Source organism: Simochromis diagramma, unplaced genomic scaffold (genome assembly GCF_900408965.1).
Source record: "Simochromis diagramma unplaced genomic scaffold, fSimDia1.1 OVJJ01000822.1, whole genome shotgun sequence".
Taxonomy (NCBI): domain Eukaryota; kingdom Metazoa; phylum Chordata; class Actinopteri; order Cichliformes; family Cichlidae; genus Simochromis; species Simochromis diagramma.
In genome coordinates this window covers 4,884,256-4,907,951 of record NW_024387520.1, presented here as the reverse complement: position 1 = coordinate 4,907,951, position 23,696 = coordinate 4,884,256, and the positions used below count along the sequence as shown (strand labels likewise).

General features: G+C 39.4%; 1 protein-coding gene across 3 annotated transcripts in view; it reads left to right on the top strand.

The window, feature by feature from the left end:
• Positions 1-23,696, top strand: part of LOC120726090 (GDNF family receptor alpha-2-like) — a 68,494-nt gene that overhangs the window by 17,808 nt on the left and 26,990 nt on the right. For 2 of the 3 annotated variants that reach the window (XM_040019388.1, XM_040019390.1), the window contains exon 4: positions 16,694-17,072. In XM_040019388.1, the coding sequence (XP_039875322.1) occupies positions 16,694-17,072 (379 nt within the window). The remainder of the gene's footprint in view (positions 1-16,693; positions 17,073-23,696) is intronic. The other variant, XM_040019389.1, reaches the window with a different exon arrangement.

The following is a 23,696-nucleotide window of genomic DNA, read 5'->3' as shown; positions in this document are numbered from 1 at the left end:
TTGCTGTTACAAATGTTTTACTGGTGGTCTCTTCACAGTTTACTTGCTCACAAGTATTTATTAGTGTAGGTGTGCATGTTGCGCATGCAAGAGAGAGACTGGCTCATAACTGGACATACGTGAGCCACCTGTCCTGGCTGAGAATGCAGAACACTGAATGATTGTGGTTCCTGATTGGTGTCTAATAATAATAATACTGGAAATGTTAGGTTAATAGCTGTTCTGGAGAGAATGCAATATAAGTTTAATAGGGCCTAAAAAATGTGCAGTGGGCTACTCGTTCCTCAATGGCCATCTACCAATTATCTGTCCTTGCCTTTGGATAAATTGGGTGCTTATTGTTTAATCTGTCCAGCATACAGTGGTTTTTTTGGCCGTGTGTGCTAAAGTATACACTTTCGGTGCACCACCCCACAGCTATTGATTGTGCGTTCAGTTTGATTTCCTCTTTGGTTTACTAATTAAACAGCCTGGCCCTCAACAGAAGAGCTTTAGCTTCTCTAATGCACTAGTTACTATGGCCCCTCTATCAGTAATCAGTGCAGATCTTAAAAGACACAGATATAATAATAAATGCATTGCAGAGAAGCATGCATTAGTATAGACGTTACTGGACACAAAAGGATTTCTGTTTAATGCTGGAGCTATAGGCTACACTCACTTGAAAATTCAGTCATTTTCTTTCATTCAGTTCTGACAGAAATTTCCAGATTATGTTCCTTTTCGGGGGTTTTTTCTTTTTAGCCAAAAGCTATCTACAAACACTGAAGACTGCACATTTTCCTTTTCTCTTTGCTGATGTATCTTCCTTTGTTTTATAACTGGGAGGTACAAGAAAGACACGCTTTTTGCATAATCCCCTTAGCTTTAAATCAGTAGTGCCTTACTTGTTTTTGAAAATAGGTTTGTTTGATATATTGAAAAAGCGAGACCAGAATATATAAAAGTGCTGGCTTTGATTAGTTTGGAGTTTTTAGAGATGATAGAAAACTGTCTTCCCTGTTTTAAGTACATCTAAAAAATTCTGAAAATGCATACTTCTGCCAAGGCTGCACAAATCTCAAAATTTGTTACTTTAATAATAGAAAATGTGACTGAAACATGCACACATGTTTATGGTTATATGAAGTCATCCTGATTTATTATTGGTTTTAGTTTGGCTTTAGATTAAAAAAAATGAAATCAAGCTCATGACAGTTGAATTATGATATTTTCAGTTTATGTTGTTCTTGCACCTCCTATAGGCAAAATACCATTAAATATTAATTTCATCTATATAGCACACATTCACAACAGCAAGGTTGAGATGTTGCAATATTATACAAAGCTACCCAACAATTCTGTGCGAGCTTGTTGAAGAATGTTGCAAAACAAAATAATAACACTTGTCAGACTGGTGGGATCAATAATGGGAGATCGGAATCAGTTAAACATCAAAAAGTATACTAGTAATGCTGCAAGCCTTTGCTCAGGCTTGGCTTCACTTTCTGATGTAAAAAACGTTAGAAAATTAAAGCTAAAAAGGTAATCATATTTATGATATCATAATGACAATAAAAAACTATGTCGATATGAGAGTCAAGAGTCAATCAATTACATGCAAAGAGTAATGCCATTTTGGTTCAAATTTAGTAATAAGAGTTTAAAAAGGGGAGGGCGTGAATAAGGGGTCTTTGGTTGTCTTTAGGTCACAACAGCATTAAATTTCACTAATCATGGTATGAAGTACAGAATAACTGAGAAGGGGGTATAACTTAAGAGGGAAATGGAATTTAAAAATACAAAGTGCTAGAACAACTCTAAAAAGTATGTCTATCACTATAGCAGGAATTGAATTATGGAACAGTCTAACAGAAGAAATTAAAGAAAGTAACAACATAAACCAGTTTAAAATGAAATATAAAAAACACATTTTTAACAAATATAAGAATGAAGAAAACAGGGTTAACCCAGGGCGGTAATGTTGTTCGTAATACTGTTTTAGTTTGTTTGTCTCATAATTTGTGAATCTGCAAACGTTACCACTTTATTTGTTTTGTTTGTTTGTTTGTTTGTTTTGTTTTGTCCTTGCTTTACTTTTGCTTCATATGTTGTTTGTTTAATTGAAGGCTAAAAGAAAACTATATCAATGAGAGGTAAGATTTGAGGAGGTAGGGACTAATAAGTGTTTACTTACAAACAAAAGAATTGAATGACATTTTGTAATGATTGTGAAGCCACATGCTTCAAATAAAACTGAACTGAACTGAACTTGAAAAATACCGCAAAGGAAAAAGTAACTGAAGAAAATTGGCATTAAAAAATTAAGTTTTAAATCACTGTAGTGTGTGTGTGTGTGTGTGTGTGTGTGTGTGTGTGTGTGTGTATGAAATACTATTCGGTTGAGTGATAATTAATGGAATTGCATGTCAATTCCATTAATTAGCTTTTTGATTTACTTCCTCACTCATCCCGCTGTTTGTCATTTTCCTCTTTATCATTACAAGGTACTTAATTTTGTTTACTTAAACATCATTCATTTAAAAACTGCCGACATGAGGAATCATGAAATTGAGTCTGATTGTGGTGTGAGTCTGTTAAAGCATGTGAATGTTTTTCATAAAAACATAAATAAGATATAAACAGAATATCAACATCCAGCATCAGCATAAACATGTGCTCTGTGAATGGGGTCAGCCTACTGGCTGACGCTACACATAGCTGTTACATGATGCTTTGCTTGAAGTCAAATGAAACTCAGAGTTTTGTTTGCTAAATAAAATAACTTTGTTTACCAAATGTTTATCATATCTAGTTCATTGTTCAAGCAAGAGGAGCCAAATATAAAAGCACGTAGACTGAAGAAAATGTTCAATTTTAATGAAAAATATAAATATATATAAAAAATTTGGAGGAATTACCTGAAAAGAGACATGCAGGGTGCATGCATACAAATTGGGAGATACACACAGGGAATCATAAAAGAGAAAAACACAAAGAGGGTGAAAAAAAAACCAGGCTCATGGCCATCACATTTCTGCCATCTTCCTAGTTGTTTAATATTCATGTTTCTGTTTTAATTAGCTTTATTATTATAATTTAGAAACCCACAATATTTGTTTGAGTCTATAATAATAACCAAGTACATATAAATCTGCCTCTGTGTTCATGTTTTTTGATTCAAGCTCAAAGAGTACACAGTGTTGTCATTCAAGTCATGTAGACTCATTACTAATTGTGATGTTAACCACAGTTGGAAGTAGAAATAACCAATCTCAGCTCACACCATGAAAACAGTGTGACTTTAATACATATATAAATTATTATTAGCTTGAGAATTTCCCAGTTTAAACAACTTTATTGTCACTTATGGCTAATTAATAATAATATTGTACAGTTAAATATACATTGATTAGTTTTTAATTATGTCTTCTAACTAACTGATGAACTCTCATAAATTTAAAATTATTTCACTAGTCTGTGGTCTGTGGAAGCCATGATGTTGCCCTGCGATCTTGAATACAGTGGTGAAGATAGACATTGTTGTTCCACCTAATCGTGATTCATGTATGTAGCTAGAGAAGATGGTACAAATTTCAATTTGTGTATGGACTTCAGATTTAGGATACGAAGGATCATACCTATATTTCTTTAATCTTGGAAGGGGTCCAAAAATACAAAAAAAGACAACACTACCGCCATAATAAAATCTTATCCTCTTCTTTTTTCCTCACTTAAAGCCTCATTTCCTGAACTGAATTCAGGGCTGTAATACTCAAAAACTTTTATAAACAGACTTATTTATTCCCAATATTATGACAATTACTTATTTTGAGCAAATTAGACATGCGATCCTCACATCTGCCAGACTGCTGACAACAAGCTAGCTAAACAAACAACTGGTTATAAGCTCACATTATTCCAGCTAATGTTAGGCTCAGATATCCTAAAAATCTTATAACTCGTATGATCACATTCTCACATTGTATGAGAAAGTGTCAGAGTCCAACAATGTTAGTGCAACTTCAAAGAAAGTTTTACTAATGTCGGCTAACAGAGGCTAACAGCAGCTAACAGGGGAAAGAACAGCAGCACTTACCTATAGAAAAGTTCAAGATATCCTTAACAAATCACCTCAGTGTCACTGTTAGTGGACAAAAGTGAGATTCACTGACTCACTGACTCGTATTGGACTACTTCCACAAAGTTTTACAGCTTCGAGAGCAAATTGGCATAGACATATATTGACAGCTGAGGTAAACTGCAGACTGACAGCCTCACTGCAGATGAACAACAGCCAGAGTTATCTGTCCTACAGCAGCTACCTTAGCTAGGATTATGCACCTGAATTGAGGGTAAAAAAAACTCTCATTTGACGAGTCAGCAAACCACTGACATCTAGTGGAGAGATTTTCCCGTAACGTACTTTTAAGAGTGATAACTTGTTATGAGCTAATTCTTTTTTGTCAAAAACATAATAAAACATACAAGGTTACAAAAAAATGAATGAATAAAGAAAGAAAGAAAAGTTAACAGCTTACAAGTCCAACTCCCTTCCTGAAAGAAAATACAGTACAATGCACCTAGACATATTAAGATACAACAGGGACTCATTACTCTATCCATTTTGCTTCAGCTGTTTCCTCTACTCGCTTCAAGGTGAAATATTGGATTTGCTCTCCAAAATCTGTTTAGCCGCAAGCTTTCCTCATTATTTATCATTTCTGAGGGCAGGGTAATTGATTGTGGCACTGACAGAAAACCACAGGCAAACAGATAAGTAATTACACACTTCTTTTATGGAAATACTTCTCCCTTTGATTGCTAACCCAAACAAAAGTATTCATAATCATGTCTATAAATGTTCAGCTATATAGAGACTTGGGGAATATATGATATCTGGTTAGGATTGTTCTCAGATGAGAACAGGGAAATCTACACCCTCCAAGAGGAAAGGTAGAAAATTGAAAAATAATCTCTGCTATTTTAAAAGTTTTTGTGTGGAAGGGAGATAAGGGACATAAGTGGTGCTAGAATAAAAGAAGAAATCTGTACTACTATATGCACTCACACTGAATTAAAATGAAACAGAACATATGGAGACTGTTTCTACATTGCCCCGAGTGATACCTGGAAAACTATTTCACACAAGCTGCTCCTTTTAATGGGACTGTGTAGTCATAGCCTGATTTTGCATATCTTTGAATGAACATGCAGTTTGCTTACATTGTACACACAGAGACAAAAAAGACAAAGAGCAAATAGCAAATTTAATCCTGTGGGATCTGTCCCTTGAAATAAGGTCAGTGTCCATATTTCTTTTTCAGCAACAGTGATGACAATGTACTCGAGTATGGTTTCATCAGAAACACAGAGATGAATTGTGCTCTTCTTGCCCTGGCTTTGCTGGCACTGTGCACCTGCATCAGCAATGTTTCATCACCTTAGTGCTCAGCACAGTTGCATCTCGGGCTGAATAAAGTGTCCTTGTCAACACCAGTCTCTTTGCTGTGATGGCAGTATGGTGGCATTTACTAAATCCTCCTTTCCTCCGCTGCCATGCACCTTTCATCACAAAAGAGGGATGGTGATTATAGGTTAGTACTAATTTGTAACGTGACAGGCTTTAAGCATGCCTCATCACAAAAAAGCATATTTTGACTTTGACAGTTTTTGCTGATACTTTAAGGTGGACATAATTATTGCGATGTCACATATCATGTACTGGAGCCCCCTCGAACAAAAGATGGTTGTCAGTCACAAGGTAGGGCAGCCAAGATGAAGCTTACCCTGCACATTGTATTCAGAAAGACAACTGAGACCATAAACTCATCATGAAATCTTTATCTTTATCGCCAAGGGCGATCGTGGCTCAAAAGTTGGCAGTTTGTCTTGTAATCAGAAGGTTGCCGGTTCCAGCCCCGGCTCCAACAGTCTCGGTCGTTGTGTCCTTGGGCAAGACACTTCACCCGTTGCCTATTGGTGCACCCCAGGGCAGCTGTGGCTACAATGTAGCTTGCTATCACCAGTGTGTGAATGGGTGGATGATTGAATGTAGTGTAAAGCGCTTTGGGATCCTTAGGGACTAAGTAAAGCGTTATACAAATACAGGCCATTTACCATTTGAGGTTATAGATCAAGTGGGCAGAGGGGTAATTTTCCTGTAGACAACAATACAACTTAACTTCCCCCTGGTGGCCATTTCTTAGAATACAGGCTTAAGTCACTTTGATGTTGGCTTTTGGCTGACAGTAAGCTTATTGTAAAAAATTATAGTGGGGGGAAAAAAAGACAGTATAGTGATCAAATTAATTAAAAATAATGCTTTTTAAATGTGCCAATGAGGAAATTAGGTTAGCAATAAAGTTCTTCCTTGACCTTATCACTGCTTTAAAGGTACATCTAGTTATATTTAATGTGACACAGCATAGCTTGGCATAGTTTAACTTTCCTCATCCAGCTGATACAAACATGCTCCCTGTCACATCCATCAAGTTCAGTGTCAGATAGATTTTGCCACATTTTGGCGCAGAGACCAGGTCTGGCTCCTGCAGTCTGGTTTCTGTCACAAGGTATGATACCTCCCCCCTGCACACCTGTCCACATTAAGCTTAAGCAGTCAGGTTATTGGCAGATATTTTTCACTCCTATGACTAATGACACAGGCAATGCTGTCAGTTCAGGGCAGAGGTTGTGGTTACCTCATGACGGAGATGATATATTGAAAGGGAGCCAGGTTTGTATAGGGGAGCAGTGGAAGTGTTCCTTTGTGGAGCAGGAAAGCTATGGAAAGTATTTTCCTTTGGGAGTGCTTTTGACAGCTTCAGTGAATGCAGTATGGGCAGCATTCAACTCTGGTGATGCTAAACTTGTATTCTTAACCTGCTTAGTTGGTAGAAACTCATAGTTGTGAAAATGTGTGAAAATTAGCAAAAAATAAAATAATTATCCGAGCAAAATACTTTAAAGAGAAGTTAAAGAAGGAATATAAGTCCCCTACAGACATGCACTCTTCTGATGATTAATTTTCTATTAATCATCAAAAATTTCCTGCTTGATGTGGATGAATGTGCTTTTCTGGAAAAGGTTACACCACCTTAGCAACCCAGTATCGTGGGAAACCGTGTAATAGACACGCTGGTCTACCGGGTCCATTTCACGCTTTGCATCTCCAAAACGTGAAATGGACAGGCTTGCAGAAGTTGCATTACTATATGCCAAATTTGCATTATCAGCAGGGGGAGATAATATATTTAAAGCCGCAAAGTCGGTAGTGAGCAAAAAAAATCGTATTAAGTACATTCCAGTGTCCTTAATTGTCAGAATCGATTAAGGTAGGGGGGGGTAATATGTATATACATGTAAATGTGTTAATAATTTCTGTTTAAACACTTTAAACACGTGATTATTTTCATGTTGAAATAAAATATCTCCCTCTGCAGATTACTGTAACTTACTACAAATTCTGCATTTCTGAGGAAGCTGTGTAATCTTGTCCCAGTCATGTCTGATACGGGATTTAAGCTGTTCAACAGTTCTGGGTTGTTCTTTGTTGATGTTTTCATTTCATGATGCTCCAAATGTTTTCAGCTGGTCAAAGGTCTGGACTGCAGGCACGCAGGTTTAGCACCCAGACCCCATTGCTATGAAACCATGCTACTGCAATAGAGACAGTATGTGGTTTAGCATGTTGCTCTACTTACCTTTGTGCAAATTTGTACGTAACTTTCAGCACCCATGGTGTCCTTCCAAATGTGCCAGTAACATAGACTCTGATGCACCCCATACAATCAGAGATGCTGGCCTTTGAACTGAATGCTGATAACAACCTGGATCCTTTTACTTTGTAGTCTGGAGGAAAGTGTCCATGTTTTCCAAAAAAGAATTTCACTTTTGGTTTTGTCTGGCCACCAAACCGTTTTACACATCTCCCCAGTTCATTTTAAATGAGCCAAAAGAAGACAGCAGTGTTTCTGGATCATGTTCACATGTGGCCTCTTCTTTGCATGAAAGAGCTTTAACCTGCCTTTGTGGACAGCACAGTGAACTGTGTTCACAGACAGTAATTTCTGGAAGTGTTTCAGAGCCCAGGAAGTGATTTCTATGACAAAATATACTTGTTTTTAATCCAGTGCTGTCCAAGGGCTCATGGACATCTAGTACTGATATCTGGCCTTCTCGTAGGGCAGATGTGTCTCCAGATTCTCTGAATCATTTGATGCTATTATGTCCTGTTAATGGTGAAATATTCAAAGTCCAGCTCAGTGAACCTTGGCTGATCTTTACTTCTGAGAAACTTTGCCTCTCTCAAACTCAATCATGCTACTGACCTGTTTCCAATTAACCTAATTGGCTGAAAAATCTTGCTTCAGCTGTTTCATTTTTGTACAACTTACTTTTACAAGCCTTTTATTCTGCCCTCAGCTTTTTTAAATGTGTCACTATCACAAATTTAAAATGGCCAAGATTTTTATGGAAATACAAACATTTCTGAGTTTAAACATTTGATATATTTTCTATGTTAAATTGTGTTTAAAATATGTGTTTATGAGCTTTGTAATTCATTGCATTCTGTTTTTCTTTACATTTTACAGTGACCCTGTGCACAGTGACCCTGTCACCTTTAGTATACCAGAAGGATGCATGATGAATGCATTAACAGCTAACTGGGCATGTCTCTCCTGCCATTGTTTTTGAAAATTCCCCCCAACCTAAGTTTCTCAGATTACAGCCCACAGTGGCCCTTTTTATTCACGTTATAACAATAAGAGAATTCACTTTCATGCATCCACAGTTCATGTCAAACTGTGACAGACGTGTTTGTATTAAATTTCATCTCTTTTGTCATTTGACATGTAACACTGAAAAATATGGCCGCTTTTAGGAAATGTTAACAGCCCAGTCAATAATGGTTAAACAGTTCTTTTTTTAATTATACTGCTGATAGAAGCAGTCAATTCCTCTGAAAAGAAACATTTTCTAATTGAAAATCAAAATCTAACTTAAAGTTAGATGTACATTTTTGGCTTCATAAACTGGCACACCTTGCCCTAAATACTAATCTCGCGGGAAGAAAGCATTTGCTATTAGACACCCAAATTTGCTTCTGTGAGGAAAAAAAAAATCATAAGTATTGATATTTTTTTAACAGGAGCTGTAGTTAGTTTTTAGCTTCCAGCTGTTAACAGAAGTCTTTTTCGAGAGTGAGACAGCTGGGTGCATTCACACATTGTGACACAAGAGCTGTAACACCATTAATTACTTCCTTAGTAATAATAAGAATTTTTTTCTCAGAAACTGCATGGATTGGGGCGACCGTGGCTCAGGGGGTTGGGAATCGCATCTGTAACCGGAAGGTCACCGGTTCGATCCCTGGGCTCTCTGTCCTGGTCGTTGTGTCCTTGGGCAAGACACTTTACCCTACTTTCCTACTGGTGTTGGCCAGAGGGGCCGATGGCGCGATATGGCAGCCTCGCTTCTGTCAGTCTGCCCCAGGGCAGCTGTGGCTACAACCGTAGCTTGCCTCCACCAGTGTGTGAATGTGAGAGTGAATGAATAGTGGTATTGTAAAGCGCTATATAAATCCAATCCATTATTATTATTATTGGGATTTAAAAGTAACGGACAATGTGAACATCACTTCAGGAAGGTGAGCTGGCATGCAAACCTCCAGTTTATAAGCTACAGTATCATAATTATAGTTTGATCTGTCAGTATGTGTCACACGATTCAGTGTCAGATTTTACGCATTGCGCAGAATATGATGCAAGTGTTGTAGCTCGTTCCTTCACTGTGGTCGGTGTGTCTGAATTAAGCTGTGAAGGACATTGAAGTAAGCATGAACCTCTGAATGACAGAATGTCCTCACTTTCCCAGCAATGATAGGGCTCTCAAAAGCCCTTTTGAGATATATCATCGTACCATAAGTTATGCAACATAATATATATTTTAGCTAATATATAGAGTGGCTGAACAAGTCATTAGGCATGAGAGAAAGTGATTAATCAGTTGCAGCTCTGTTTTCTATGGCAGCATCTGAGCTGAAAACAATTTCTGTGACAGAAAAAAAAAAGCTTGTGCTAGAAAATTAAAGGATGTTTAAAGGATGCTCTTCACAGATGCTATCAGGTCAACAACAACAAAAAGACTGAGTAAATATGCAAGATGTGTAATAACAATATTGTTTAAGCACAATCATCTGCATAATAAACTAGTCATTATTCATCTTACACCTGCTCTAAATCTGACTCGAGACAGATTTAGTTTAGCACATCATGAGCAAATCAGTCAATGCTTTACACTTTTCAAACTTTTAATTTGAAGTCATAAATTGCCTTACTTGTAAAACATATTAACCGCATGATCTTCAGTAGAAAGCTTGGACACAAAGGTACATCGGGACTTACATGCACATAAACAGCAGTATGTGCATGTAGTGTTTTTTTTGTCCCTAGAAGGATCTTCATCATCAAATGATAGGGGAAGCTAAGTGAGTCTTACCCTGAGGAAATCTGTTGATAATCAGTTTTCCATCCAAATCCAATCCTCTTTGGGTCTCTAAGAGTTGAGTCCTAAGTAATAAGAAATGCACACTTTCCCTGTTCTAATCAAATTCTGCTTAGCACCACGGGGAATCTAGCAAATCAAAGAAAGAGGGGGGCAACAGGAAGACACTTTTTTATTTGTTTATCAACCCACACTTACCAGTAACAGACAAACAAATGCTCCAGCAAGTTCTGCTAGTTCAGAGAGGGAATCTGCTTCTGCTGATATAATTGTTTTAAGGACACTTACTGTACCTTTCAACCTGCTGATCACTATGCTGATTAAAGCTGCAACAGATAACGTTTTCTTTTCTATACCAATACAGGCTCTGTACATTGAACCAGAGTTGTGATCCATAACCTCTGTTTTCTCAGTTACAACTCCAAAGACCTGTCCTCAGATCAATAAGACACCAGGTGCGAAGGTGGGAGAGAGAATCTCCTCTCCAAAGCCCAGATGAATGGCGTATCACACACAGGATGCAAAGATATCATTGACCGTAACTGTTAATATGCTCCTTGTGAAATATATTCTGCTCTCAGTGACTCGGTGGTGAGTTAATTAACTTATTAGGAACAGAGGGTAGCAGCGAATCCTGCACTGAGAGGTTCCTGCAGGAATTAAGTTTAACATCCCTTAGTTAGACCTTGTAACTCTCTGCACTAAGCCTCTCACCTCTCGGCTCCGTGGGCCTACCATCCAATTAAATCCAGAAAGCTGTTTCTACAGCTGAGAAAAAGGGAACGGGGCAACAGTCCTGCTCAGCATGCTGTTGAAATGTTTGACATTTTCACATTGTCCTCATACACCCTATAACAATTACTATTAGATACACAAACACTAAGTAATGGTGGGTGAGGTGGGGGGTGTTAGAATGTATCTTTGCATGTGTTTGTTAGTGAAAGATTCGTTTTGTGCACGCTTGCTGTTGTGCCTCCATGCATATATATTACTTTGTTTATATGCTTCATTATTCTGTGTGGATTTTCTAATCAGTTCACCCTCAGTCCAGCCAGAGCTTGTCTCTCTCTGGGTCAGTAATGAGAGTTGTTGCAGGCACACTTATCAGATGCCCTTTTTAATAGTCAGCGTTCTATTAACAAGTCAGAAATAAATAACAGTAAACAGCAATGTTTCAGTTTGTTAGTAAGTTTTGTTATTGCCTCCTTGTGTGCTGGTGATGACGAGACAAGAAGATTCTTGATACAATATTGGCCAGGCTGACCTAAATACACTTTTGTTAGACTTGAACAAATTCTGCATCAGAGCCAGTGAAGACTACAGGAGGTAGACTCAAGGGTCACTGAGCGTTTTCATACTAGGAAACGTCACTTGAAGGCAACAGAAACATCTCAAGTATTTAGAAGTGTGTTTGCCATGATTTAGAGATCCTTTGGATATCACTTTCCCACCTCCACTCACACACATTTATTCTGACATAAAGGTAGGTAATCCTGCTTCTATGTGATTATACAAGATCTCCTCTTTTTAGCAATTTCTCCATGATACCCGGGGACATTCAGCTGATCCGTAAGAATGATGACATCTACACGTTTAACTTGGCTAAAAGGGCTTAGGGAGATGATGTTGTAGATTTGGTGCACCATCTTCCTCCATATAGAAAACCCCACTGCGACATGGAGAATAGAACTAATGACTGATGAGCCCTTTGACACAGAAATGCTTGACATGCTCCTCAGGGTCCAGACTAAAGACTTCCCTAACAAGCTCTCGCGCGCTCACCCAGGGCTGTATTAAATCCAAACTTTGGCACCTTTCCTAATTACTGAGAACATACCCAGAGCCAAGAGCTTCTTGCTAACCTGGGCTGAACTTCCTTCTGCAGCGTAGTGTCCCTTGAGTATAGGATGATATATGAAATGCAGAATTCAAATTAGGCTGACGGAGAGCAATTACTGGGGAAAGAAGATCGCTTCCTCTTTGGGGAAGAAGTATCAAAATCGTGATACTGATTACACGAATGTTTTATCCACTTCCTTGCATTTATACAAGCTCTGTCCACTTCTTGTTCTCTCTCTCGCTTTTTATTATGCCCATTTTTGCTTTATTTCTCACTGAACCAAAGGTCTTAAGTAATTTTGTTTCTCTCCATCTGTCTTCCTATAGATGTCTCCTATCGCACATTTTATCCCCCTGCATCCTTCTCTTTAGTCTTTTCCTTATCTTTCCTTCTTTGCCCGCGTGTGCTATACGTGCAGAAAGAATAGATGGTTGTTTCCACCACATTGCCATCAGTGGAGCCTTGTTTATGATGCCCAAAGTGTAGAGATCCTTATTAAAAGCCCATTAACAGTCAAACAGCAAGATCGCAAAGTGACGACAGCGCTTTGAGAGTTTTTGACAGCAAACCGGAGCACGACGTCTGAGACACACGTTGTTTACGACACAAAACAGTCATATAAAGACGATTTCAAACGTTTGCATCCCTCAGTTCAATTTAATACATGGCATTTGTCCTGCACTTGTGCGCTTAAAACATCCCCACAGACACGATCGTGCAGCCAGAAGGCAGCACAATATTTACGACTTGTTTTGTCCTTAATGACACTGATTGCATTTCTAGTATCTACAATAATAATCAGCCAGTGCAACCCATCCACTTGTCTGTCATTCAGTTGGCGTCCTCGCTCACTCATTAATGTATGGTACGACAACTAACAAGGTAAGTTAATAGATAGGTGTTGATTATTGTGATGGTGAGAGCTGTTGATTGCACTGCTGATGGGCTGGGTTAATTATTCTGAGCAAATGTCGCGCATCTCTGCTGAATCAGGATGACTTAATTGAAAGCTCTCCAGCCTGTCTCTGTAAGTGGCTGTCCAATCTGTTATTCTCTGTCCTCCCATTTCATCTTTCTATCTGTCATGATCAGCTCCTGTAATCAACTGCTCAAGCCTTCTCTTCCCTCTTAAAGCTTTTTCCATTTTTGTACGTCTCGTATCATTAGCTTATCAACATCTTTCGCCTCACATTATAGCAGAATGTGTTTGCTGAAAACTTCCATTGTAATGCACTTGGAAAATCAATTATGACTCTGTAGAACAACACCGAAACATTTCCCCTCCCATCTTCAACTCGATGCTTCCTTCCTCTTCTCCTCCCGCTCTTGCTATCATCCTGTTTGTGTGTAAGCACGTCAGAGCCATCAACTGGGCTTCGTATCTTATGTTCGCCCCAGGACATCTTTTTGGGTTGTGCACTAAATTCAATCTCAGTTCCCCAATCAAAGGTAGTAAAAAAAAAAACAGCAACAAAAAAAACCCTTCCATTGCTACAGCCTCCAAAGCGGCTTCGGCCCTGCTTGGTCAGATAAATCTTAGTAGCTCATCCTTCTCCTATTTTCTTTTCATCCCGGACCCCCTCAGTGGCCTACATTAAAGCCTGGAGATGGCCAGGAGAGATTTAGCAGTTGTAAACTCCCAGTGTAATGTAGCCTGAACCACTAGAAAGCCACCCCGCTAACCTCTCCCCCACCCCCGCCCCTCAGGCCCTCTTTAGCCAAGCTTGGCTCAGCTCTTGTTTCATGTCTCAGTATATTCACAGATCAACTAAGTCACATAAGTAAACGATCGGAACGCAACTCCATCTGCCTTTCAGTCACTTAGACTAACAAATAGTGAGGGTGGTATGCTGTCTGACATCTGCTGAGGAGTGTTTATCCTCTCCCCTTTAGAGAGTGCAAAGATAAATAAGATGATTCAAGTATATTTTAATATCGGTTTGTCGGGTTAATGCTTTCAATATTTGAACAGAGAAGGAAAGCTTTCCCCCCGGTCTGTGACAAATACTGGAAAAGACAGCACTGCTCTGAACACCTACATCTCTTGAACTCAGGACATTTCTCTTAACACCCGGACCGTTTATCAGCGCGCCTGCTACATTAACCTTGATTCATCTAAATGAAAGCCCTGGTTAGCTGAAAGCTAGATTAAGCATGCTTTTTTTCTTTCTGTGATGAACCCCTGATATTCTACTTCTGTTATTCTTCAGTGGCTGTGAGTTTTGGTTTATCTGATGTGATCTGAAACGACAAAATCATTAATTTGGTGGGCCTGCTTATTTTTCCCCTGTGTCGCGATGTGATTCTATGTATCCCCATTTCTAGGATTGATAATGTGCGATGCACCACTTGGAAACAACACAAGTTCTGTAGCACACACCTCTAAAATAAATGGTCTTCTTCCTGCTCCGGGCTGTCTGATAGACACAGAGTGAGATTGGTTCTGCTGAATAAGAGATGAATCTCTCTGAGTGTCACTAAGCCGCCACGACCTCTGAAATATCATTATCTACAGGGTAGGCAGGTTAACTTCTCTAATATACCCTGAATACAAGAGAGGGGTGCCACAAGTGAACATGAACCTGCTTTATTACTGTTATATCTCAGAAAAGCATGTTTTTTTTTTACTGCAGCTGTGGTATATCTGAGGACATCCTCCTAACATAACTAATGATGTAATCTTTTTTCCACGTGTGTGCTGACCAGTGATTGCACTGTCTTAGTTTGTGATGACACTAGAAATAAATGAGGGGACTCGATCTTAGATTAGTGGATTAAGCGTGAAGGGTTTACAGCAGTCATTTCAAGCGCTTGCGCTTACTATGTCTTGAGCAGATGCTACAGTATTTACTGCTATTTCCCACTTGCCAGCATTCACATAAATAAAAGCTCTTGTCAATATTTTCCCAGGGACGCCAGCTTGCTTTACATTTCTCCATTAAACTAATGAGTATGATAGAAGAGTCCTTGTTTGCTACATTTGTTAAATAACTTAAAATTGTAACTATTATTAGTGTTAAATTGAGGTAAATATTGTGATGTACTAATATGATGGTAATCGTGCCATGCTGTTATCTAGAAACAGATCATTTATCCATCCATTTGGAATCATATATTAATTTATTCATATTTCACTCAAGGTCTGAAACAGACTAAATCAATAATTCAGTTGGAGTGAATGGAGCTGGCTGCTAGTATCCCTCTGGTGGCTTACTGTTGGTAGGAGAAACAGAGGAACATATCAGAGATTCAAGGAATATTGTTTTGTTTGTTCATGGTACTTTGCAGCCAAGCCAAATCTAAACGATATCAGATTAATGATGTTGAGTCAGAGGCTCAGTGGAAAGATTTTTATTCCTCTCAGTTCTCGCACAGATGCTTGGTCAAGACAGGTAGCATACTGGGTAATGCTTTACGGCAACTGTGTCAGAGTACAAGTAAAATCTGAAAATGGGGACGTTTAATAAAGCATTTCTTTAAAACGCAAAGATGATGGGAAGCCCGAGAAGCCTCGAGAAAAATAAGTACATCATCACCAGTGGGTTTCAGCTTTTCCACATCCAGTCACTCTGCTGTTATTATAACGAAATGCTACGGCCATAAAGCAGAGAAACACGTCAGCGTGGCTCCTTGGCTTAATCATCCTCAGTGTGTGGTGTTACGGACAATCGGTAATGTCTTTGTCAGTAAGAGTGCAGTAAAACTGATGATGATTCTGGCTCAGAAGAAATTAACAGTCACACTCACAACGGGATCCGTTCTTGAAGACTTCCAGCTCAAACCTTTCTTGACCCTGTTACAGAAACTCCAACAATTAGGCCCCTCCCACCCTTCAGAAATTTTAACAAATCCCATTGGATACAAAGCCGTCCAGTGGGATTGGACGCTTTGGCAGCCCAGTTATGCTTGACACCCTCACTTAAGATCAGTTTTTCAGCTGGCATGGTTGAAATCTTTCAATTCTCCACTGCTGTTCTTACTGTTTACCATTTAACGTGTCATTGTGAGAGAGTGTGCTTTTACTAAAATATTACAATCTAATAAGATGTATGTTTTTTGTTCATTTAGTTTGTAATGCATTTCACAAATGTATTTTTATTAATGTTGTGAGGATACCTTTGTGTAAATGTGGAGCTATAAAAAGGTGATGATTCTTTCAGTAAAATCATGTTTTACTAATAAAAATAATTTTTTATAAGTTTGCAGTGACATGACGTGAAGGATTTTACTTCTTTTTAATTGAAATGTTTTCTACCCAAAGACAGGACATGTGACACTTAACATCTTTTAATCATCGAAGTGTAAACGTTTTTTCTCTTTGGGCTTAATAAACTGACAGAGTTCTCTTTCTTGTATTTTTATGAACAGCAGCCGTCACAGTGACCCAGAAAGGTTTCCACTGTCCTGATACAGAGAGGGACTGCAACCCCTGCCTTGATGCAGCCAAAGCCTGCAACTTAAATGGGAGCTGCAAGAGGCAACGTGCTGCTTACATCAACATATGCAGCAAAGCAGACTTCAAACCGGGAGAAACTTGCAGCAGGAAGCGCTGCCATAAGGCCCTGAGGGCTTTCTTAGACCGAGTGCCCAGTGAGTTCACCCACCGGCTGCTCTTCTGCCCCTGCCAGACTACAGGCTGCGCTGAGCGACGCAGGCAAACAATTGTGCCCGACTGCTCCTATAAAGATAAGGACAAACCCAACTGTCTGGAGCTACGGAAGGTCTGTCACCAGGACCCTCTGTGCAGGTGATGGAAACAGACAGGGTTGGGGTGGTGGGTTTGGGTATATATAATGGCCAGAAGAACATTTTTCTGTGCGGTATGTGGCTAGTGTTAGAAGTGCTGTGAAAAAGTATTTGCCCCTTCCTGATCTTTTTTTCTTTTGTCACACGTAGATGTTTCAGATTATTAAACAAATTTTAATATTAGTCAAAGATAACCAAAGGAAATACAAAATTTTGTTTTTAAATAATGATTTTATTCATTAAAAAAAGCTTTCCAATCCTTCTGAGTCCTGTGTAAAAAAGTAATTACCTGTCTGAATCAAGAAATCATTTAAATAGAGCCTGTCTGACAAAGTGAAGCAGGCTAAAAGATCTCAGAAAGAAACACATCATGCCACGTTCTAAAGAAAGTGCGTCACTGACATCTATCAGTCTTGAAAGGGTTACAAAGTAATTTCTAAGCCTTTGGGACTGCAGTGAACCACAGTGAGAGTCATTATTCACAAATGGAGAAAACGGTGAAGCTTCCCAGCAGTGGACGGCCTTCCAAAATTTCTCCAAGACGACGATCGAAGATCAGTGACTCATCCAGAACCCAGACCAACATGTAAAGAACTGCAGGCCTAACTCGCCTCAGTTAAAGTCAGAGTTCATGATTCAAAACTGAGAAAGACACTGGGCAAAAATGGCATCCATGGGAAAGTTTAAGGAGAAAACCACGGCTGACCAAAAACAACACAAAGCTCGTCTCACATATGCCAAAAATGTTCTGATGAAAACATTCGGTGGACTGATGACACAAAAGATGAAGGTTTTTGGACGGTCTGAGTCACATTACATACTAACAGCATTTCATAACAAATCATCATAGCAATAGTCAAACATGGTGGTGGTAGTGTGATGGTCGGAGGCTGCTTTGCTTCTCCATCACCAGGAAGATTTGTTCTCATTGAAGGAACCATGAACTCTGCTCTCTACCAGAAAATCCAGGATGTCTGGCCCTCATGTTGTGCCCTGAAGCTCAAGCTCACTTAGGTTAGCGCAGCAAAGATACAAAACACAACAGCATGTCCACCTCTGAATAGCTTGGTTTCAGAGTGGCCTAGTCGACTGAGATTCTTTGGCATGAACTCAAACACATCGTTCATGCTTGAAAACCCTTCAGAAGAGAGCCAGTTATCGCAAATGCTTGATTATAGTTCTTGGTACCAAGGGTGGCACAAACAGTTATATGGTTTAAGGGGCAAAAAGTTTGTCACACAGGCCCAAGTAGGATTGGATAGCTTCTTTCCTTTAAAAAATTACATCATCATTTGAAAACTGCATTTCGTATTTACTCAGTTTATCAAATATTAAGGTTTGTTAAATGATCTGAAACAAAAAGAAATCAAGTAGCTCTGTATATGGATGAGGATACATGTTTCTGTGTTAGCAAACCGGCTTTGGTTATTTGACTGAAAGATCTGGCTCATCTGGTTCATAATAATCGTAAATTAATGGACAAGTAAAAATGAAGCACTGAATTAGTGCATTGTTTTCGACGGCTTTTTCTGTCTTCCAATGTCATATCTTAAAGGTTTTTTTTGTTCTGCCCTATGTTTGCCAGTAACAGTAATTAGACTTTAAGGGAAGCTGTGGCTATTAGATGCAGGATGAAGATGTGAGGCAAAGTTGGAGGAACAGTGCTCAATTAAGCTGAACAAAACATTAGTGAATCACTCTGGCTGCGTGGGGCATCTATTGGATTCAGAGGCCAGATTCAATTCACTTCCACCCAGCCGTGGCATGTTTCTTTGTCTTAGTGCCACTGAAAGCAGGTGAAGCACAACAGTTGTTGCCAAATCAGCTGTCAAGCTCTTTTCGTTCTTTTTTTTTAACCTCCGTACCGTGTGCTACATCTGGCCATCAACAAGCTTCATGCCCAGCCAGTTGTAGAAGTACTCTGAATTCATTTGTCTAATAGAATAAAAAATTCCAGTAATTTTAAGCATTTAAAAACTCATTTATGAGCCTAATGGGGTTCAACCAATCATTAGACCCTTGAAAGCTCACTGCTAAAAATAATACTCGTGATATGAAAATTAACAGAAGGGAAAACTTTTGGCTACTTTTTCATTTCCCAGTGTGACAAGTGATTAGGCAGCTGATAGAAGTCTCTGTCCAATTATATTACAAGTGAAAGTCGAAAATAACTGGTTTGTTATCTACTCAAGAACCCTGAAACTCAGAAACAGCCTCTTCTTTAAAAAAGTATTTTTTTAAAATAATTACTGTTTTAATCTTTGTGGTTTTTGTGTCCGAAACAAAAACCACAACATTGAAAAAAATCACTTAAAGCATCTTTAAAAACCTCATGCGCTAATCTCCTTATTAAAAAACGTCGTAGGTGTGAAAGTCAAAGTGACACACTGTTTTTCTCACTTTTGGGAAATCTCGACACACGCACTTATATTCTTAAAAACAAGAATGATACCATTGCAAACACTGAAATTAGTCGAGCTAATGACGCACAGCATTTTTGGAGAGCAGCATTTCTCTGAACGTGCGCTTCCAACCTTGTTCCTCAGAGGTGAGCAGCCTTCGAATCGAGTGTTAATGGCAAAAACATAATTTCTCTCCACCAACACTAAATCCAATCGCACTGTTAAAGTAGTGAAAGTCTATCACCTCTCCTCCAATTTATGATTGTCTCGATAATTACCTGCTTGCCTGCTTTGTGTAATCTGTTTTCAGGCTGAGTTGCTTTCTTTGACCTTTAGACCCTGAGGTGTCTGTGCTGTGTGCCTCCTTATTGAGAAAGATGAAATAGAACGTTAAAGCTCATTATCTGTTGCTGCGTAATGCCCCACCGAGGTCAACAGCTCGATGAGCGCGTACGCACTCACACAGCGTGGACGCACCTGTGTATCGACAGAGCAATTCAGGAGCTGCACGTGCACACGCAGATCCTCGCGTACAACCAATTTGAGCTTGAACGTAATTCTGATAATCCACTGTTTGTGCATTCCCCTGCAGTGAATAAGTGCTGCCATGCAAGAGAATGTCACTACGATTCAATTACAGCGGGCTGACACTGTTCTCAAATTGATGCTCTTTTTTTTCCTGCTGTGGGATGCCTGTTATCACGCCGTCCTGCGACGTATTCCTCTGTCAGTTGTATGATGTCACACGTTACAGGATCGCTATATGTCCTTAAAGACTGTGGAAACATTTCGCTTTTTTTATTTGATCTGATAATTCACTAGAATATTAAGACATCACCCTCTTAATTAACACTTGTTCATTCGCTCTCTAATTTACTATTATCGAGTATGCTGTATAAGCAGAATGATAAAACTACTTTGTCATGCTAATGAAGACGAAGTCCCCAGTTTGCGGTATGTTTTGCGAAATCCTGGTGATAATCACAATGAACAGTCTTCGAAGGAGCCCTCTTTTTAAACACAGAACACAGCAGTGCCTCGGCAGAGGAAACTTTCATTGGCTCCCTTCTTCCCTCTCAGAGATTTGTTGATAAAACCAGCGGAAGATCACTCAAAGACAGGCCTGTGTTCCCCGGGGATGCCTGTCTGACGCCAAACAGGGGATGTGCAGCAAGCCCAAACCTATTTCGTTTTAACACAAGGGACAGTTTGAGTGAGGGAGGAGGGAGAGATAATGAGACGGAGAGAGGAGGAGGAAGAGGAGGGTCTCAGAATCGATTTGGGCCGCACAACTATACTGCAGTAGGTTGGAGGTCAGTGGTTTGGTCACACGGCTGTGGATCTCTGCAGCAGACTCCACAGGCCATTTCAAATTCAAGCATAGCTCCCTGAAATATACTCTGCTAAAGAAGGGTCACAGCTCAAAACACACCCTCATCTATTTTATTATTTATTCTAAACTCTTAAAGACTGCAATTTCCTACTTTACACTAATAAAAAGCCCTCGGCTACTTTATTTTTGGAGTTTTACCTTGAGCGTGTTGGATGCCAAATTGGCGACGATTTTACCTTTGGAGAGTATTCAGATCGCTGCAGGTGGAGCCTAGAGCTCAATCAAACAAAGACTAAATATTTGAAAAGATTTCAAATAGCTAATCTTGGCTTGGGCTTAGATGGCATATTGCTCTGGAAGATTTCCTTCTCTTCCTCGTCTCTGAGGAGGCAATTGTTGACATACCCTGGGGCTGTAGATGGACAGAGAACAAGCATTAAATGGAGCAGCTCTTATTTCTTACAGCTTGTTGTACTTCCACCACAGTTATTACATTATTACCTTCCATAATCCTGCGCAGGGAGACAAAAACAGATTTTTTTCCCTATTTCCCTTGCTTCCTCTCCTCTCTACTTCTCCACCTTGTGGTATCGCAATCCTTCCTGTGGATCCAACAGCTATTCATTTGGGACTGCCGAGTCCTCAGAGTGACAATAGGCTATATTTGGATGCACTGTTTTGGGGTACTGTAGTGTGTGTGTGTGTAAGTGTGTGTGCACATGTATTCATTCAGAGAAATTCCCTGTCCATTTCCATGTCACCTTATGCAACACAAGCTCAATGAAGCCCATCCCAAAGAGCACTGTGCTGTGTATGTGTACTGTATTGATCGTCTAGGCGATCAATGCAACACTTTTATCTTTGATTTATTTCCCCTGGTCTTCAGGCTCACTGGGTGCTCTTTGATTGAGTTCTTTGGCCACTGGGTTTCAAAGTGGGCAGCAGAGAGAGACAATCGATCCCTGTACAGGTAACCTGACCCAGTTTGAGAGAAATAGTGTTATCAGTCTACTTTTGCTTACAGAAAAAAAAACAGGGTATTGCATCCTCCCCCCTCTCACACATACACACAGAGCCCTGAATCAACAGTCTTCTCTGTTGCATCCAACAATTCAAGCCTCCACTGCGGGAGAACAGCGTAGGGGGAATGACTGCCCCACATGGCATTAACCTGAAGTTTCTGAGATGAAGCTGAAAGAAATCGCAATGCTGTTGCCCTTTTATCTGCAGTTTTGCTCTCACACATTCACTCACATACACCTTTGTTCTCTTGCACTTGTGAGGAACCTCACCATGATCCCTGGTCTCTAATCCTTAGCTTTCCAGTCACACGTAGGTCAGTTCTGCAGTTTTAATAAGCATCCAACACGTATATGCGTGGAAGCTGTTTTCTCTGAAAATGAAGTAATACAACATCTACAGGAACAGCGGCCACAGAGATATAATAACTATTTCTCAGGAAGATGACTACTACAGTGTGTGTGGGAATATGTATGTATGTATTAATCTGTTAAATGGTCCATTATGTTCACATTTATTTGGTAACTTAGCTTTCTCCTCCAGATGCTTTGAAGCTAAAACAATTAGCTGAAAAACATAAAATCCCTCTGAGGTAAGTGGAGCAAAGTCTGGTGATAATTCTCTGTGGCTTTATCACTACTCCCTACCTATTTACTCCAGCAGTTCTATGTAGTTAAAGCAGTAGCTTTCTAGAACACCAACCGGCATGATGTAGCTTTAATATTATTCTACTTTCTGGTCCACTTGGTGTCTACTTGTTAGACATTCAAACATGGTGGAGATATTGTGATGGTCTGAGGCTGTTATGTCACTTCAGGACCTGGATGACTATAACTGAAGGAATCATGACTTCGGCTCACGGCAGAGATCTGAAATGCAGTTTCATTCACCTCTGAGTCTCTCAAAGAAAACAAAACGAAGTGGCCTAGTCCAGCGGTCCCCAACACACGAGCCACAGTGGTCCGTGAGTCGTTTGGTACCAGGTCACAAGAGTTGAGGCTCGGGTGTGAAATTTATGGTTTTCAGGTTTGTTTTTCTTATCTAAACTCATTTTCCCAGGGTCTTTTCCTGTGTTGTAGTTGTGTGTCTTATTTTGGAAGAAATATTTACATGTAACCATACCGACCAGAGAGCATTAAGGGGCAGAGAGGAGGATGTTACTCTCAATGTTGTTGGCGCATTTCAGGAGGACGCTGCTAATAAAGTTACACAATTACACAGTGAATTAGAATGTATTATTATATTTACAAAATACCACAGTTTGTGTCTTCGTCGTATCATTTTATTTTGTTGTATTTACTTAAAGGCTGGTCCGTGAAAATATTGTCTGACTTTAAACTGGTCTGTGGTGCAAAAAAGGTTGGGGACCACTGGCCTAGTCAAAGTCTGGAGTTGAAGCCAACTCCAGTGTAGCTGAATTAAAATAATTCCCCAAAGAAGAGCAATGTGAAAATTTCACAGCGATGTGAAAGACTCACACTGGTATCTCAAACACTTGAGTGCAGTTCTTGCTCCCAAGGGTGGCACAACCTTTTATTGGGTTTTTGATTTGAATAGATTTGAATAGCCATGAATAGATTTATTCCTTTAATAAATGAAATCATTGTTTAAAAACTGCATTTTGTATTTACTTGGATTACCCTTGCCTAATATTAACATGAGTTTTGTGATCTTAAATATATGCTAAACAATAAGAAATCAAGAAAGCAAATACTTTTTTCACAGCACTGTACCTTGTAGTGTAGGGGCAATAACAAGTTTGTGCAAAACAACAGAGGGTATGCAGATAAAATTGACATTTCTTTGACTGTGCTGGACTGTGGCCTACTTGCCACTATAGAAAGCTTAATACTTAAGTGTATACAGGATT